Source organism: Lepidochelys kempii, chromosome 3, assembly GCF_965140285.1.
Source record: "Lepidochelys kempii isolate rLepKem1 chromosome 3, rLepKem1.hap1, whole genome shotgun sequence".
NCBI lineage: Eukaryota > Metazoa > Chordata > Testudines > Cheloniidae > Lepidochelys > Lepidochelys kempii.
Window position 1 is genome coordinate 56,107,589 of NC_136382.1, and position 18,005 is coordinate 56,125,593.

Consider the following 18,005-nt stretch of genomic DNA (forward strand, 5'->3'; position numbering starts at 1 on the left):
GATCCGTTAAGTTAGATCTTTATGTATGTATAGTAAAATGCATTGCATTAGGATTTATATTCTACAGAGTAGACTTCTTTCCACAAATGGGAATTTACTAGGCTGTTAACTAGGCTACATTTCTACCTTCTGTAAGTAAACCTTAACACAGAGGACATAAACCCTAAAGAAGCTGGAGCAAATGCTCAATTATCTTTTAAGAAAATAAAATTTCAGTGGTTTCTCTTACTAGTGGACACAAATATAACAAAGTAACCAATCTTCTACAATGATGTAACAGAGGAAGTGTGCACTGAACAAAAGTTTTGTTTGTCTTACCTTCTGGGGCATCTGCATCACAGACTTTAGGCACATATGTTGTAACATTCCCTGGCTGGCCATCAACAAGTGTCATATTATGCTGTGTGAAGAATATGTAACATCAGAAAAGAACATTTTATATAGGTGAATACATTATGCAATGTGGTGTTTTCTGAAGCATATAAATCTTGCAAAAAATCATTTTGACACAGCTATATTTTATAGATGTTTTAAATTTTGCTTGCAGGAAAAAAAGATTAAAAAAATTCTTGCAGTACGTCTTTAATCTTTGCATGCCATTGTTTATTTTCAATGCTTTACAGGTTCTGAAGTATTACAGAATAATTTCGCAGTATAAAATTGCTCCAAAGGATTCTCTTTTTCATAATTAAGCTTTAGTTGATGACATTTTAACAAATGATAAACATTTTTAAATGATAAACCATTTTGACTGTACATACAGGGACCTGATAAACATAGTTGTATGAGCTAAAGCTGTTGGATCACATGATGGATTGAAAGATCCAGCTAGGCACTGTGGAAGTGTTACTGACTTGATTCTAGCCATAGGTACACTAGAGCAGTATAGCTCTATGATGTCGCTATGTAAGCATCATAAAATTGCATTAGCTCTTTTCAGTGTCATATTGCATCTCAAATGTGGGCCTAATTAGCTGCCCACTACTGCTCCTATGCTTCCCAGATATCTCCCTCCCACTCAGTATCCATATTTCAAATTAATTTCCCTCAGATTACTTATCTGACATTTTTTGAAGCTGAACTTTATTTGCTTACTTCATGCCCAGACATCTGATTTCCCCAGTTCCCTTGATAGTTCTTGCATGTCTTGATGGTTGTTTGCAACTAAAATGAACATGTGCCTGTCAACTGGGAGAGTCATGATCACTTTCACAAAAGAGGCTTTTTTTTTTTAAAATAAACCTTTGCAGATTGATCTCCTGAAGGAATCATCAGCCAGCTGATCCAGGGAAAATGACAGCTGCCTAACTGAATGTACACACACATCACCTCTAGATCAGGCTTCTCAAGTTACCTTTGCCCCTGCAAGACACCAGGCCTCAAATAAGGTCTCCTGTAAAAGTAGAGACAGGCATTTCCTCAGATTGCAAGATGTAAGGAAGTTACAAGGAGAAAGAGGAGAAAGGTGGGGCAATGGGCAGAAGAGTGCCTTCCTTCTCTGGTTCCAAAAGCCCACCATTACATTTCTCCCTAGTATCCACCACAAGCATCCCACCCTCCACTCAGACGACAGGTGTCCATTTCTTCTTCACTATTCAAGGAAACAACAGCCCAGTCACATTATTCCCACCCACTATGTCTGCTTCATAAATGATGCCAGCCTCAATATTCTATTCATTCACTTCTTCCACAACTTATTTCGGTGTTTGCACTTTCTTCCCTGCTTATTCCTACACATTGAACACCCTTCCTGACCTAATCCACAAGGACAATACTCTTTCTGATTTTGTTATTTCCTAATAGTCCACATAACACCTACAAGATATGAGCTAATTAAGTAGTGTTGATTTTATTCCAGATTATTCTACTTTTATTACACCATGTTGTGCACCAGTCTTTACTGAGAAACTCATTCTCTGATTGAGCATACTGATGTTATTCGAGTCTTTCAACACCCTAAAACCATTGCTGCCTCATTAGGCTCCTTGGAGAATGGATCATATCTTATTATCTGTGATGGGAAGCTTCTAGCTTGCTTTTGCATATTGTATTTTTATTATTTCTCCCAAACTCCTCCTAATTTAGGGTCTCAATTTTATTTCATTATGTAAGACCAAGTCTAATAACAAACCAAGCAATACACTTGCTAGAAACTATCCCCATTTATCCTGCCATTTTTATAAGGTTTTGCTTACTATCCCTTTGGTCAATCATCAAGCTATTCAAGGAGATTCAGACATTCAAGCCAATATGAATTAAGTCTTAGTTCTATAGGACAGCGTTCAAATTCTATTCAATAGTCAAATGTAAGTATATTAAAGATGTTACTTTTCTTCAGCAATTAATTTTGCATTTCTATCAAAAATAATCCAGTTTGTCTGGCAAATTTAATTCTTCTTCATTTATTGAGTACTCAGAATTCTACTGGACACTTCACAGAACAGATGTGGTCCTTGCTCTGAAAAGCTTACAAACTAAACGAAAAAGGAACAAGCAAAGAGAAATATGAAAGGGAGTGGGTTAAGAGACGAGAATGCAGGGGTTGCAGTTAAAGGTGATGCATTTACTTAAACTGCATGTAACTTGGTTGATTTTTTTAAAAAACATTAACTGAAAGCTTAAAAGTGGTTTCTTTTATTGGAAAGGGATAGGCTAATGAGCGTATTTCTAAAGGCAGAAGGTAGGTGGAAGAGCATGGTAAATCAGAGATAAAGAAGCAGGTAGCAGAGTAATGTGCAGGTGGAAAAGGATGAAATGAGGGCAGAGAAGAAAACTAAGAAGTGGAAAGCAATATCGTCTTAGAGTAATGGACTGTACTGTACTGACATCACAAGGGTCTAGGGCAGAGATGGGGAAACTATGGCCCGCATGACCCTCCTGCCAGGCCCCTGAGCTCCTGGCCCAGGACGCTTGCTCCCAGCCCCTCCCCTGCAGCCTCAGTGCGCAACACTCTGGGGGGCTGGGCAGCGCAGTTGCAGAGCCGCGGTCTGACTGGTGCTCTGGGCAGGTCGGTTGTAGCACCGCCAGCCACCTGTGCTCTAGGCAGCACGGTAAGGGGGTAGGGAGGGCTGGATAGAGGGCAGGGGAGTTCAGGGTGGTGGTCAGGGCATGGGGGTGTGGACAGGGGTCACGGGGGTCAGAGGGCGGGGAACAGGGTGGTTGGCTGGGGCAAGGGTCCCGGGGAGGGGCAGGCCGGAAGGAGGGGGGTGGCTGGATGGAGTGGCGGGGGAAGGCAGTCAAGGGACAGGAAGAAAGGGTGGTTGGATGGGGCAGGGGTCCCAGGGGGCAAGTCAGGAATGAGAGGGGGGGTTGGATGGGGTGGCAGGGGCCAATGGATGGGGTAGGAGTCCCAGATGGGGCCATCACGGGGGGAGAAGCGGGGGTCAGATAGGAGGTGGGGGCCGGGCTACGCCTGGCTATTTGGGAAGACACAGCCTCCCCTAACCGGGCCTCCATACAATTTTGGAAACCCGATGTAGCCCTCAGGCCAAAAAGTTTGCCTGCCCAAGTCTAAGGGCTTTGAAAGCATACTGGAGTACGTGTGCCTCCATCAGGGGTTTACATGGCTTACTCAGCTCAGAATATGTTCTCTTCCCCCAAGGTAATGTAGGTATGAGAGAAGGAGCCCAAACAGAAGACTTCATAAGATTTTGTTCATTCTAAAAGTTTCGCTCCCCCCAGGTATTGAAAATAGATTAAATGGCAATTGCTAGAATTACACTTCTTTTTTGAAGATCAGTGCTACATTTGGTTTTCACCAGCATTCTGGGACTTTTCAACTTCCCTGAGTTTTCAAAAGTAACATTAGTCAGTGATATAGTCAGGAGATATGGATTCAATTCCTCATCCTGTCATATTTTAGATTAGTCCTGGTCCAATGCTTTAACCACAAGGCCATCTTTTCTTACTAAATCAACCCTCTTCCTTTTTAGTGTAAAGAAAATTGCACAAGCCAATGCCTCCACTACAAGATGCTTTTTTCTCTTTTAAGGTTTTGAACATTAAAAAGGATGGGAAGTTGAAGAATCAAAAGTTACAGAATTGCTGAATATGTCTACGCAAATATTGTTTCCCAATAGGGATATTTACAGATTAATTGGAATTTGCAAGCATAGGAAGAAAGATTACAATGGAGAAATGGGAACAGCAAATTAACTCCACTATACAGATGAAAACATACTAAAAACTGAATTCTGATTTCTACATAAGCAGGGTACTAAGAACAGATTAAACACGCACAGAACAAACTAACTTTTAAAATATGCAATAAACACTAGCAGAATTTTAAAAAATTATGTTCAACCACAGCTAAGAAAAAGCAGGGAATAGAATTCTCAGTTTTGACTTTTATATTCAAGGCTCACGTAGTAACAAATTTAGTTTTCATTGATTTAAATACGCGAGGGGAAGAACCACCACTTATGTACCTGAAAGTTTCTTGAAAACATGTTAAGAACTGCTGAAAATTGGCAACCATTTGCACGTCAGTGTATCCATACAATCAAACTTCAGATGAGAAAACCCCTCGCTCATGCCATTGCCAGTACAGAACAGTTTCCTACATATATCTTTTCAAAGGCTGTCTTAATTGAGAGATGAAATAGGAAATAGTCTCCAATTGGTTCAAAGGAAGTCTCACAAGCTAATTACATATGAGATTTAGGTCCCATTTAGGCACGGATTCTCTAACCAAAAGACAGATCTGCTCAATAACCTTTTAACTAAATTATAGCTGGATACATTATTTTGACCAACTGGAGATGTACTTTTACTGATAGTATTGAAAGTCCCAAGCATGTCACGTGAAATAAGTACACAAGTATAGATTAAATGGGAACTGAAGCTGGGTTTATGTTATTGCTGGTTGCCCACAAGGAGAACCTTTTTCACTTACAATCATAACAGGCAAGTTGATTGCTTTAACAGAATCTCCTGGAGCTTTTCCAAACAGGACAGTTCTAGATCTGTCAAAATTCTATGGCCCATGCTGTCCAGTGGAGAGAGTCTGTGTCCATATGGGAATTCTGACCTCTCTACTGGGGACAATAGGTTTGAAATTATGTGTTCAGGGGCGCAGGAGAGGAGAGAGAAACTCCTTGCAACTCTTCCAGGGCATCTTATCCATGCCTTGGAATCCCAATAACCTTGGCTTTCCTCTTGTTTGGTTCTCCTGACTTAGAAAGAGTCCCTGTTTAGTCTAGAAGAAACCCACCTATTATGGACTGATTATCTGCTCCTATTCTGAAGCAAAACCTCTAAACTTTGGTGTTAAATCTTGTTGCATGTAGGTCTGTCTCCACATATACTCATAGGGAGATGTTTGCTACTGAGTTCTTGAGTGACAACAAATATTGATCGTGTAAGTCATTGCTCAGCTGATCCACCAGTAATATTGTCCTTCCCTGCAAGGTGGCTACCAAATGGATAAATTTGGTGTACTGTGTACTATGGACTATCCCACAGAGCTATGGCCTCTCTGGAAGGTGTTCCCCCTAATAGTTCACATAAGACATCTGCAATGTTGTTAGGAAGTACTTGGTTCACTCTGCCACACAGAAGATGGAAAAAGGACTTGAGAGCCCAATATAATGCCCTTAATTCTAGATGTTGACATGAAGATTTTTCCTCCCAGAAATTCAAGTGACTGAGTTTACAAATCCTTAGAATAGCTACCCCAGCCTAGAATGGAAGTGTCAAAGGTGACTGGGACTGAGAGCTGGAAAGTTGAAAGCAACTCTTTCCAGGGCAGAGAGATGTTGAGTCTACCATGTAAGGGATAGGAATACATCCCTGGCTGTATCAGTTTCAAAATATTGCTGTCTGTATTTGGCTAGCATGACATGACATACTGAAGTACATATGCTGTCAAAGCCATAAGGCTCATCAGCTTGAGAAAGAACATCTTTAACATGAATTCTCTTGTAGTAATTTTATTGCTGAAAGGATTTTTAAATTTCTTTGTTCTGGAAGAAAAAGTACAGCCTTTTTAAGAATCCAGAATTGTCTCAATAAAAAAGTATTACTTGGGTTAGACTAGGGCATCTAACAAGGAACTAAGGTCTTCCAGGTAGTTGCTCTTTGCTAGCAAACAAATTTATAAGACAGCTGCATTTGCTGAACAAAAAAATCAGATGTCTTTCACAGTGACCAGTGAGTGGACCCTATTGATTGCAGCTCAGGTCATTTGCAAATGTACTGGCTCCCTGCTAGATGAAAGACAATAGGAAAAATATGATCTATTCTTCTCCATTACTAGAGAAGATTTACCATGTGACACTAAGGCCTTGTGAATAACGTAGCTGAGTCACGTAGCTTAGGTTGACTTACTGCTCTCCCATCAACTTACCTTACTCCTCTCACTCTGGTGGAATACCAGAGTTGACCAGAGTGTGCTCTGCAGTCTTCATTAGACCCGCTAAATCGACCCCCGCTGATCGATTGCAGCAGCATTGATCCCCGGTAAGTGTAGACATGGCCTAAGGTACTGCTGCATTGACTCCACTGTGCACCCAGAGAGTGTACTGTCCTAGGAGTGAGGCAGGAGTACAGGTGTACTCTGAAAGCAACGATCAATGATAAACACTTGGGAATTCAGAGGGCATATCTGTCAGAGGGTCTGCCGGGGTGGGGCAGAGACATACAGACTGGTCAGTGAGATGCAGTAACTAAGCTAGGTGGTTAAGCCTCTGAAAGGCAGCATTTCCTTTTATCCTCCATGGCCCAACTACTAGAAAAAGCAGTAAGTCTAAATCTTATTGTACATGCAGGTGACCCAAAGCTAAAGATAAACTTTAAATAAACCTAAACATGTTACGGTATACAAAAGTACTCCATTATGACACCCAAATGTCTATCCCTTTCCCATGCTAATACTGTGTGTGTGTGTGTGGGAAAATCAGGAAAAAAATCAGTGTGTTTAAAATTAGTTTAATCAAGTGTGTAATTACAAGTAATAAGAAGTATTAAACACAAATGTATGGTTGTTGCATGATGATACTACAGAGGAGTTAAGCTTGTTTGGGTGGACACAGAATTCCAGCAGCTGTTACAACAGTGTCTAAGACAAAGGAAACAGCCTCTACTCCTACATGAGATTCTCCTGATTATATATCCAAGGCCAATGCAATGCTTCTCGCCATAGTGTTGGTCTAGGAGCTCATGTTCAGCTGATTATCCTCCATGACCTCAAAATCATCTCCAGAGCCACTGCTTCCCAGGACAGACATCAAAATCCTATACGCAAGGCCTACATTTTTTTCCCCTCTAGATGTATGACTTAAACTTGGTTGTATTAAAAACACATAGTGTTTGCTTGAACCCATTTTACCAAACACTCTAGATTATTCTGTATCAGTGAACTGCCCTTTTCATTATTAACCACTCCTCTAATTTTTGTGTCATCTGAAAACTCTAAGGCAGGGGTGGGCAAACTTTTCGGCCCGAGGGCCGCATCGGCATTGTGAAACTGTATGGAGGGCCGGGTAGGGAAGGCTGTGCCTCCCCAAACAGCCTGGCCCCTGCCCCTCCCCACCCCCTGACTACCTCATGGCGGGCCACGAACGCTCACAAAATTGACAATTCAGAGATATTCAAATAAACTCTATTTAATAGAGATACATTTCAGTGGAAATAAACATAAAACCTTACTTATTATTATAAATATACCATAACAATGTATTACAATAATGAAACCAAACTAAACCCCTTCCATGCCTTCTTTGATTAATGTGAACAATACAGCTGGTCACCCATTTTTACAATGGCATCAAAGTCCGGTGTCGTTCTTGTTGTGGAAATCTGCAATACCGAGCCGAGATGCTGATCAGTTAACTGGGATCTGTAGAGAGACTTGTTGTAATTCAGCAGGGAAAATGTTTGTTCGCACACATAGGTGGAGCCAAACAAAACAAGGATTTTCTGTGCCACCTGGTGGATACCTGGGAACTTTGTTTCACTCAAGGAGGCATAAACTCATCCAGTTTTTCTGAACTGTACTTTTCCATCAAGGTAGAATTGCACTGGAGATCAATGAGCTCCAGTTGTAATTCTTGTGGGGCTTTCTTGTAGTCAAATGACAGTGGGCATGACACCAGCTCCAGTGTCTTCTCTATCTTCTCAAAGTCAGAGAATATATGAGAAAATTCTCTGTGCAAGTCACTCAAAATTTTGCTGTACTTCTCTCTCTGCTCTGATGACACTTCCAAGTATTTCAGTGTTGGAAAGTGAGCGAACACTTTGTCCTTAATTTGTTTTGAAAACCAGACTAACTTGGCTTTGAAAGCTGTCACACTAGAATACAATTTGTGTACAAACATTTTTTCCTTGTAGGTTTACAGTAAGGTCATTTAAATGTGCCAAGATATCCACACGAAAAGCGAGGTCGCACACAGAGTATGAGTTCTTTAATTCAGGGAAATCATTTTCTTTCCCCTGCATCACCAGAGAAGTGCAAATTTCATCTCTGAGCTCCTACACTCACTGCAATACCTTTCCTAGGCTAAGCCACCGGACATTTGTATGATAAAGTCAGTCCTGATGTTCCGTATCAGTGTCTTCAAGAAGGGAAATTAATTGCTGATGATTAAGTCCCCTTAAGTTCACTATTTTCACTACTGTGAGAACAATATGATCAATGTCCTGGACATTTTTGCAGAGGGCCTCCTGATGTATAATACAATGCAGAAAAATCACCTTTATTAGGGTTGTCGTCTTTTACTTTGTCCTGAATTCTTTTTAAAAGTCCTACATTTTTCCCTGTTAAATTTGGTGATCCATCTGTGGTTATGTTTGCCAGTTTACTCCAGGGGAGCTTCAGATGTTCAAGGCACCCATACACCCGATCCCTTAGTTGCACTCGATCCCTGAGTTGTGCCTTTCATTGATTCCATTGATAAAAATTCCTCTGTGATTTCAAATTTGTCATCAATTCCTCTGACAAAAATCAGTAACTGTGTTGTGTCCTTAATGTCAGTGCTGTCATCGAGAGCTAATGAAAACAATGTAAAGCCCTGTGCTTTCTTGTTCAACTCAGAAGCCAAACATTCATCAATCACTTCTACACGGAGAGTAACTGTTCTTTGTGACAAACGAATCTCATCAAATTTGTTTTGGTATTCCAGGCACAGCATGCTAGAAACATCAACCATGCATTCTTTCAAAAAACTCCCCTTCAGCAAAAGGCTTATTTTGTTTAGCGATTTTAAATGTCAGAACGTAACTTTCCTTTGTAGTGGCTTCCTGAATTGCAGACTGTAGCACATAAATATTTTGCTGAGTTTTTAAGTTTGTGGCAAGTTGCTCAGCTTTTCTTGCCCTTCCCTCAGTTGTTAAATTGCTGCCATAATTAGGATGCTTTGTTGAAAAATAGTGATTCAAGTTGTACTCCTTGAACACCGCGATGCTCTCCTGACAAATCAGGCATACAGCCTTCGAGTTCACGTTTGTGAAAAAGTATTTTGTATTCCGTTCTTTGTTGAAAACCCAACACTCATTGTCCACTTTTTTTTTTTTTTCAGCACTCATTTTTGAAAGGAAAAAGAAAATCTTAACTGCTGCCCTTATTTCAAACTGCTGTTTTACAAGATGGCATGCACTGTGAAAAAACTGGGCCCTCTCTCTAGCCTGGATTTGTCAGGAGTCAGTGCCTCTGACAATTTTGAGCCATGGCACTCTATCCCAGAATCCATGTGGACAAGAAGAGGCAGGTGTAAACTCACCTGTAACTTTATGCTCCAGCCTCCCCCCAAAAATGTTCTTACTGTTGTACTTCGAATTCTGTTTGCACAGTTGTGTTCATTAAAATTTTGTATATAATAAGGGATGTTACCGCGGTGTGGCTAGAGGACTCATGAGACATGGTGCGCGGGGGGCTTCATGGGAGGGTACCATGGCCTCCTATGGGCCCTGCTGGCAATGTGACACCGAGGCAGCTGTGCCACTTGCGGAAGAACCCAAAGCAGAGCAGCTGCGGCCCTGGACGGTTTCCCTCCACTTGAGGGTGGGGCCACAGGAAACCGGGAGGGGATTTGGCACACTGCTGCATAGGGGTGGTGAGGTCATGCCTGCAGAATGCGGCATTTTGCGTGCAGAATCTTCCTCGAAGATGGTGCTCAAAATGAAATGCTCATCACTGAGGAGCACTGGGCAGGCAAGCCCCTGGTCCCGCTCCGCAGGCAGGAGCACCAGGTGGAGCGCAGCAAGCCTCACTCCCCGCTCTCCCTGCCGGAGCGTGACAAATCTGCTGGTCCAGCAGCGCCGGGTGGAGCGCGGCAAGCCCCTGGCCTTGCTCCCCTGGCCGAAGCTCACGGGCTCGATAAAAAAGGCCTGCGGGCTGTAGTTTGCCCACCCCCTGCTCTAAGGGATTTTATTTTTCTTCCATGTCATTGATAAAATGTTAAATAGCATAGGACCAAGAACCAATCCCTGTGGGACCCCACTAAAAGCACTCAATGATTCCCTCCTTACAATTACATAGAGACTTATCAGTTTTCAATATATTTAATGTGTGCCTTGTTGATTTGTATCATTCTCGTTTCTTAATCAAAATGTTGTGCAGTACTAAGTCAAATGCATTTCAGAAGTCTAAATATATTACATCAGCACTACTACTTTTATCAACCAGACTTGTAATCTCATGGAAAAAAAAAAAAAGATATCAAGTTACTTTAACAGATTCTATTTCCCATAAACCCATGCTGATTGACATTAATTATATTACTCTCAATTTTTCATTAAACTGAGGCCCATATCAGCCATTCTAATATTTTGTTGAGTTTCAGTATCAGGCTAGCAGGCTTGTAATTACCCAGCTCACCTCATTTACACTTTTAAATATTGGCACAACAGTAGCCTTCTTCCATTCCTCTGAAATTTCCAGGTTTCCAAGACTTATTGAAAATAAACATTTATGGGTCAGAGAGCTCTCCAGCCAGCTCTTTTAAAACTCTCTGACACGGATGCAAGTTATCTGGACTTGCTGATTTTAAAATGTCTAGCTTTAGTAGCTGCTGTTGAGCATCCTCTTGGGTTAGAATGAAAAGTATTATATTCATGTCACATGATGCTGAGTAATGACTTGGGTCTTTTCCAAACACTTTAAAGAGATTGCTCCATACTTCTACTTTTTTGCATTGACAATTCTAAAATTTCCATCTAGTATTATGTTTCTGTCTGTTCCTAATATACTTAAATTCCTTACCATCTTTAACTTTGCAGGCCATAGATTTCTCAAAGTGTCCATTTGCTTCCCTTATTGATTTTGGACAATTCCCAACTTCTAATTTACAGTTATTTCTCTCTCCTCCCCCATTTCCCCATGTTATACATTGTGTGTTTAATGGCTGCTTTCACCTAAACCAGGCTGTCTTAACCAGTGTAATGTTCTCTCAATTTTGGAACTGAGACGACTTGGGCATCTAGTCAAAATGTTTTTTTAACGGGTCTCAACTGTTCACATTTTTGTGTTTAAAAATTCTTTCTCCCAGCTCCTTCGGCTCAGAATTGTTTTCAACTTGGTGATTTAAAAGGGCCAATTTCACAAAGTACATATTACTAGTTTGGACTTTACATCTGTTATGTGTAAAAAGAGCAACTGAGTCACGATCACATGCACCTAAGCAACTACTGATTTTTAATTCAGAGATCCATTTCTCTATATCTGTCAATATCACATCTAATGCATGTTAGATGAAAGAGTTTTGAATTAGGAAATTGTCATTTAAGTTTTGGAAACTCCAAGAACACATTAGTACTGGTAGAATGAGACCTTCAGCATATGCCACTCAGATTGAAGTTCCCAATGATTAGGTACCTTTTTTCTTAAAAATAGAAAGAGATAAATACAATAAACACGAAGTGCAAGAATCAAAACTAATTTAAAATAGAAAAAAGTACGGAATGGAATAAAATGGCACAGCTTAAAAATGATAAAATACAGTGATGCAAGAGTTAAAAGAAGCAGTAGTTAAAATGAATAATGGAAAAGTTTAGTGATAATTATAAATTTATACTGTAGAAAAAGGCTAAGATTAAGTAGGACATTTACAGGATAAAAGTAATTTTTGGGATAATTTTAAAAAAATTAGACAAAGGTTTAAAAATTTGTTTCAAAACAGAACTATCAAGACATATGCTGTCATAAAAATAAAGGGAACGGTAACCACCTTTCTGTATACAGTGCTATAAAATCCCTCCTGGCCAGGGACAACATCCTGTTACATGTAAAGGGTTAAGAAGCTCAGCTAACCTGGCTGGCACCTGACCTAAAGAACCAGTAAGGGAACAAGATACTTTCAAATCTTGGGGCAGGGGAGGAGGCTTTTGTTTGTGCTCTTTGTTTATGTGGTTGTTCTCTCTTGGGACTGAGAGAGGCCAGACAGAAATCTGATCAGAAATCTGATCAGATCAGAAATCTTCTCCAACCCATCCTAATCCAAGTCTCCAATATTGCAATCAGTATACGTAGGCTAGGCAAGGTGGATTAGCTTATCTTTTGTTTTATGTGCATTTTCCCTGTGTTAAGAGGGAGGTTTAGTCCTGTTTTCTGTAACTTTAAGGTTTGCCCAGAGAGGGATCCTCTGTGTTTTGAATCTGAATACCCTGTATTTTCCATCCTGATTTTACAGAGATGATTTTGATCTCTTTTTTTTTTTTTAATAAAATCCTTCTTTTAAGAACCTGACTGATGTTTCCACTGTTCCAAAATCCAGGGGTTTGGGTCTTTGATGATTTTGTAACAAATTGGTTAGGATATTATTCTCAAGGCTCCCCAGGAAAGGGGGTGTGTAGGACTTGGGGGGATATTTTGGGGGAAGACATCTCCAAGCGGTCTCTTTCCCTGTTCTTTGTTTAAAGCGCTTGTTGGTGGCAGTATACTGTTCAAGGACAAGGCAAAGTTTGTACCTTGGGGAAGTTTTTAACCTAAGCTGGTAAGAATAAGCTTAGGGGGTCTTTCATGCAGGTCCCCACATCTGTACCCTAGAGTTCAGAATGGGTAAGGAACCCTGACATATGCCCTCCATTACTCCGATGACCTTGTATCCTATTATGCCCTCCACTTTTTTATTTTTAGATTAGCAAGCTGTCTGGGGCAGCTACTATGAATTTATACAGAGAATTCCACAATGGGACCCTATTCCTGATTGGGGAGCTTGGCCATCATCAGAATATAATGAAAATAATAAAAAGCAGTTCCTGTGTTGAGGCAACATGAGGCTTACTGGAAGCTAGTAGCAACAAATGTAATTTCCTTCTAGATGGGGCCAGAACTAGGTCCCTCTACAGCTCTACACAGACCAGGAGAGCAGATAGAAACTACACGCTGCATTGTGTAAAAGGGTGCAACACAGAGTTTCTCCAGGCTGTACTCCTACAAAATATCTAGAGGCACAATAACTCTAGGAGATTCTTATGGTTGTATCCCTTCAAAAATAGGTATACAGCAGGGCTGTGCTTTGCCTCACCCCATATATGCAATTTTAACACATTTTTAAAAAACAAGGTAAGTTATATATATCCTTATGAAAGGGAAAGTCTCACCTGTACCAGGTATTTTTGGCTTCCATACATGACATACTGAGGTGCAAGACTGTAGATCATATAACTTGTGTGAAGAACAATCAACAGAAGTATCATACAGAGAAATAAGAGCGCTTGGGGCCGAGTTTTACCTCTTCTAATTTTATACAACTAAAAAAAAACAGAAGATATGTACAAATATTAGATCAGAATTGTTTCTCTAGGTTATCAAACTTGATATCTGTTAAAGGACATGGCTTTTATACTAGATATTTATATTCGTTATTTCCCCAATTACATCCTGAAACTCTACTGTTGAGACAGTAGAAATATATTCAAAACACCTCTCCCCCAAAGACATAGCTGTAAATGTAAAAGCCTCTACATATACTATACAAATGATCAAGCTTCAGAGAAGCAATTAAGGGCTGTTTGCACATTCTCCTTTGAGTGTGCAACTACAGCACAATCATCTGCATACTGGAGATCGGTTATTGTTGAAGATATTACTTTAGTTCTGGCACAGAGATGGGAAAGGTTGAAGAGGTTGCTGTCAAATGCGATATTGTTTTACTCCAGTTCGGATGACAAAGGGCTCAGAGGTAGAGCCACTGCACAAGATGAAGGCAGTCATCTAGTCAAGGAGGAGTCTTACAATGGTACTAAATTTTCGTGGGCAGCCAACTTTGACATGATTGTCAACCATGAGACTCTGGAAAGAGTCGAAGGCTTTGGTCAGATTGATAAAGGCCATATACAGCTCCTGGTGTTGTTTTTGACACTTTTCCTGGATCTGCCTGGCTGCAAAAATCATGTTGGTTGTGCCTCGTGATGGTCTGAAGCCACACTGGGGCTCTGGAAGTACTTCCTCTACAAGAGGGAGCAAACAATTCAGTCAGATTCTAGCAAGAATTTCCCCAATGATGGAGAGAAGGACAATGCCTCAGTAGTTGCCATAGTTGGCCTTGTCTTCCTTTTTGAAAATGGTTACAACGTTAGCATTACATAAGCCAGCAGGGATTTCTTCAGTGCGCCAGATTTTGAGGAGCAGCAAGTGAAGCGTGTTAGCCAATGTTTCTCCCCCCACTTTCAGTACTTCAGCTGGTATGCCATCAGGACCTGGTGCTTTATTGTTCTTAGTTTGTTTAATTGCTTTGCGGACCTCCTTGCATGTTAGTGGGTTGGCAAGATATTCCCTGATTGGGTGCTGAGGGATGGAGTTGGTGGTGTCGTCAATCAAGGTCAATTCTCGATTTAGAAGCTTTAGGTAGTGTTCCTTCCAGCACTCTTCGATAGATTAGTTATCTTTAAGAAGGGTACTACCATCTTCAGATCTCAGAGGTGTGAGGCCACATGTGCTTGGTACATACAGGGTCTAGGTCTCTCAAAAAAAGGGCCGCATATCATATCTGTGAGTCATCGAATGTTTGGATTTCTTTTGCTTTGTCCTCCCACCATTTGTTTGTAACCTTAGTGTTGCTGTTCTCAAATCAGTCCTGATGGCAGCGAACAGCTTACAAAGGCCTAGGGCTATTCTGAACATTGGCAAAACAAAAAGTTCTCCACCAGCCAGTTCCCGGTCAATCAGACCCAGCAAGGAAGATCTACATCGACAAAGAAGAACTGGAAAATGTAGAATACTTTGCCTACCTTGGCAGCCATCTCTTGCAGAGGACAGACAGACATCAAGATTCATCACAGAATTCGAATTGCCAGCCTTACCTTTGGCAGACTGTCTTGCTGGGTGTTCAACAATCACAACATCAGAACACGTATTAGACTCTTAATTTATAAAGTCGTGGTTTATAAAGTTAGTTTATAAACTCTCCTCTATGGCTGTGAAACTTGGGTGACCTACTGAAAACACCTGAGAAACCTGGAATGCCAGCACAAGCACTTTCTTCTGAAGATCCTCAACATACAGTGGGAGGATCATTGAACCAATGTCAGTGTCCTCACAGAGGCCAACATCTTCATTGCTGAGGCCCTGATTACCCAGCATCAGCTGAGGTGAAGCAGGCACTGTGCGCGCATGCCTGATGAACTCTCACTAAAGGAGAAAGGAAATGGGGAGGCCAAAAGAAACACTTTAAAGACATCCTCAGAGTAAACATCAAGAGATGTGGCATCAACACCACATACTGGGAGACAGCAGCCCATGATACGGGTAACTGGCAAAGACTTGTCAGAGAGGAAATGTCCACTTTTGAGGAAAATTGCATTGACCTGGTTGCAGAAAAACACCAGAAAAGAAAAGGAAAGACAACTGTCATGCAGCAATCATGGGCCAGCTCTGTCTTCCACCACCTGCAATGTCTTCCAACAAGCCTGTGGCTCAAGGATGGGACTCTTCATTACCTAAGGACCCATGAAAAATAAAAGCTGTGAAAGATCATCCTCTAGAGATCGCTGACAACAAATGATCAAACCCTATCAACAATATTTTACAAAATATCCTAAGATATTAGCTCCCTACCTTCAAAATTTGCAGTTTTCCTTATTCCAAATGACTGTCACCACCTCATTTTATTTTCAGTGGGGCTGACGCCAAACTATCCTCATTCAAGAGGGCTGCCTACAGGCTTTGCATGTGGCAATGGGCCACAACTTTTTCCTTAGTAAAGATGGCCACTCTCTGGACTTTAAGGTTAGTGACTTGAACAGGAAACCGAGGAGAGAGGGGAATGTGGAGTTCAGGAGAAGATCTGGGACTGGAGACAAGAGACCATGGGGGAGAAAACCGAGTGGACAAGTGAAAATGCGGGGAGGGAAAACAGATAGGATAATCGTAAGGGAGGAGGACAGACTGGTAGTTCCTCCACTCTCGAGATTAGGAAAGGGTAAGAATCATAGAATATCAGGGCTGGAAGGGACCCCTGAAGGTCATCAAGTCCAACCCCCTTCTCGAAGCAGGACCAATTCCCAGTTAAATCATCCCAGCCAGGGCTTTGTCAAGCCTGACCTTAAAAACCTCTAAGGAAGGAGATTCTACCACCTCCCTAGGTAACGCATTCCAGTGATTCACCACCCTCTTAGTGAAAAAGTTTTTCCTAATATCCAATCTAAACCTCCCCCACTGCAACTTGAGACCATTAATCCTCATTCTGTCATCTGCCACCATTGAGAACAGTCTAGATCCATCCTCTTTGGAACCCCCTTTCAGGTAGTTGAAAGCAGCTATCAAATCCCCCCTCATTCTTCTCTTCTGCAGGCTAAACAATCCCAGCTCCCTCAGCCTCTCCTCATAAGTCATGTGTTCTAGACCCCTAATCATTTTTGTTGCCCTTCGCTGGACTCTCTCCAATTTATCCACATCCTTCTTGTAGTGTGGGGCCCAAAACTGGACACAGTACTCCAGATGAGGCCTCACCAATGTCGAATAGAGGGGAACGATCACGTCCCTCGATCTGCTCGCTATGCCCCTACTTATACATCCCAAAATGCCATTGGCCTTCTTGGCAACAAGGGCACACTGCTGACTCATATCCAGCTTCTTGTCCACTGTCACCCCTAGGTCCTTTTCCGCAGAACTGCTGCCTAGCTATTCGGTCCCTAGTCTGTAGCGGTGCATTGGATTCTTCCGTCCTAAGTGCAGGACCCTGCACTTATCCTTATTGAACCTCATCAGATTTCTTTTGGCCCAATCCTCCAATTTGTCTAGGTCCTTCTGTATCCTATCCCTCCCCTCCAGCGTATCTACCACTCCTCCCAGTTTAGTATCATCCGCAAATTTGCTGAGTGCGCAATCCACACCATCCTCCAGATCATTTATGAAGATATTGAACAAAACCGGCCCCAGGACCGACCCTTGGGGCACTCCACTTGACACCGGCTGCCAACTAGACATGGAGCCATTGATCACTACCCGTTGAGCCCGACAATCTAGCCAGCTTTCTACCCACCTTATAGTGCATTCATCCAGCCCATACTTCCTTAACTTGCTGACAAGAATACTGTGGGAGACCGTGTCAAAGCTTTGCTAAAGTCAAGAAACAATACATCCACTGCTTTCCCTTCATCCACAGAACCAGTAATCTCATCATAAAAGGCAATTAGATTAGTCAGGCATGACCTTCCCTTGGTGAATCCATGCTGGCTGTTCCTGATCACTTTCCTCTCATGCAAGTGCATCAGGATTGATTCTTTGAGGACCTGCTCCATGATTTTTCCAGGGACTGAGGTGAGGCTGACTGGCCTGTAGTTCCCAGGATGCTCCTTCTTCTCTTTTTTAAAGATTGGCACTACATTAGCCTTTTTCCAGTCATCCGGGACTTCCCCGGTTCGCCACGAGTTTTCAAAGATAATGGCCAATGGCTCTGCAATCACAGCCGCCAATTCCTTCTGCACTCTCGGATGCAACTCGTCCGGCCCCATGGACTTGTGCACGTCCAGCTTTTCTAAATAGTCCCTAACCACCTCTATCTCCACAGAGCACTGGCCATCTCTTCCCCATTTTGTGATGCCCAGCGCAGCAGTCTGGGAGCTGACCT

The 18,005-nt window shown here is 41.8% G+C and overlaps 1 protein-coding gene across 1 annotated transcript in view; it reads right to left on the minus strand.

The window, feature by feature from the left end:
* The window catches only part of LMBRD1 (LMBR1 domain containing 1), a 236,733-nt gene that overhangs the window by 38,541 nt on the left and 180,187 nt on the right, over positions 1 to 18,005 (minus strand). The window contains exons 13-14 of the mRNA XM_073336361.2: positions 13,537 to 13,686; positions 319 to 400 (exon numbers count right to left, since the gene is read on the minus strand). Coding sequence (XP_073192462.1) covers positions 319 to 400; positions 13,537 to 13,686 — 232 coding nt within the window. The remainder of the gene's footprint in view (positions 1 to 318; positions 401 to 13,536; positions 13,687 to 18,005) is intronic.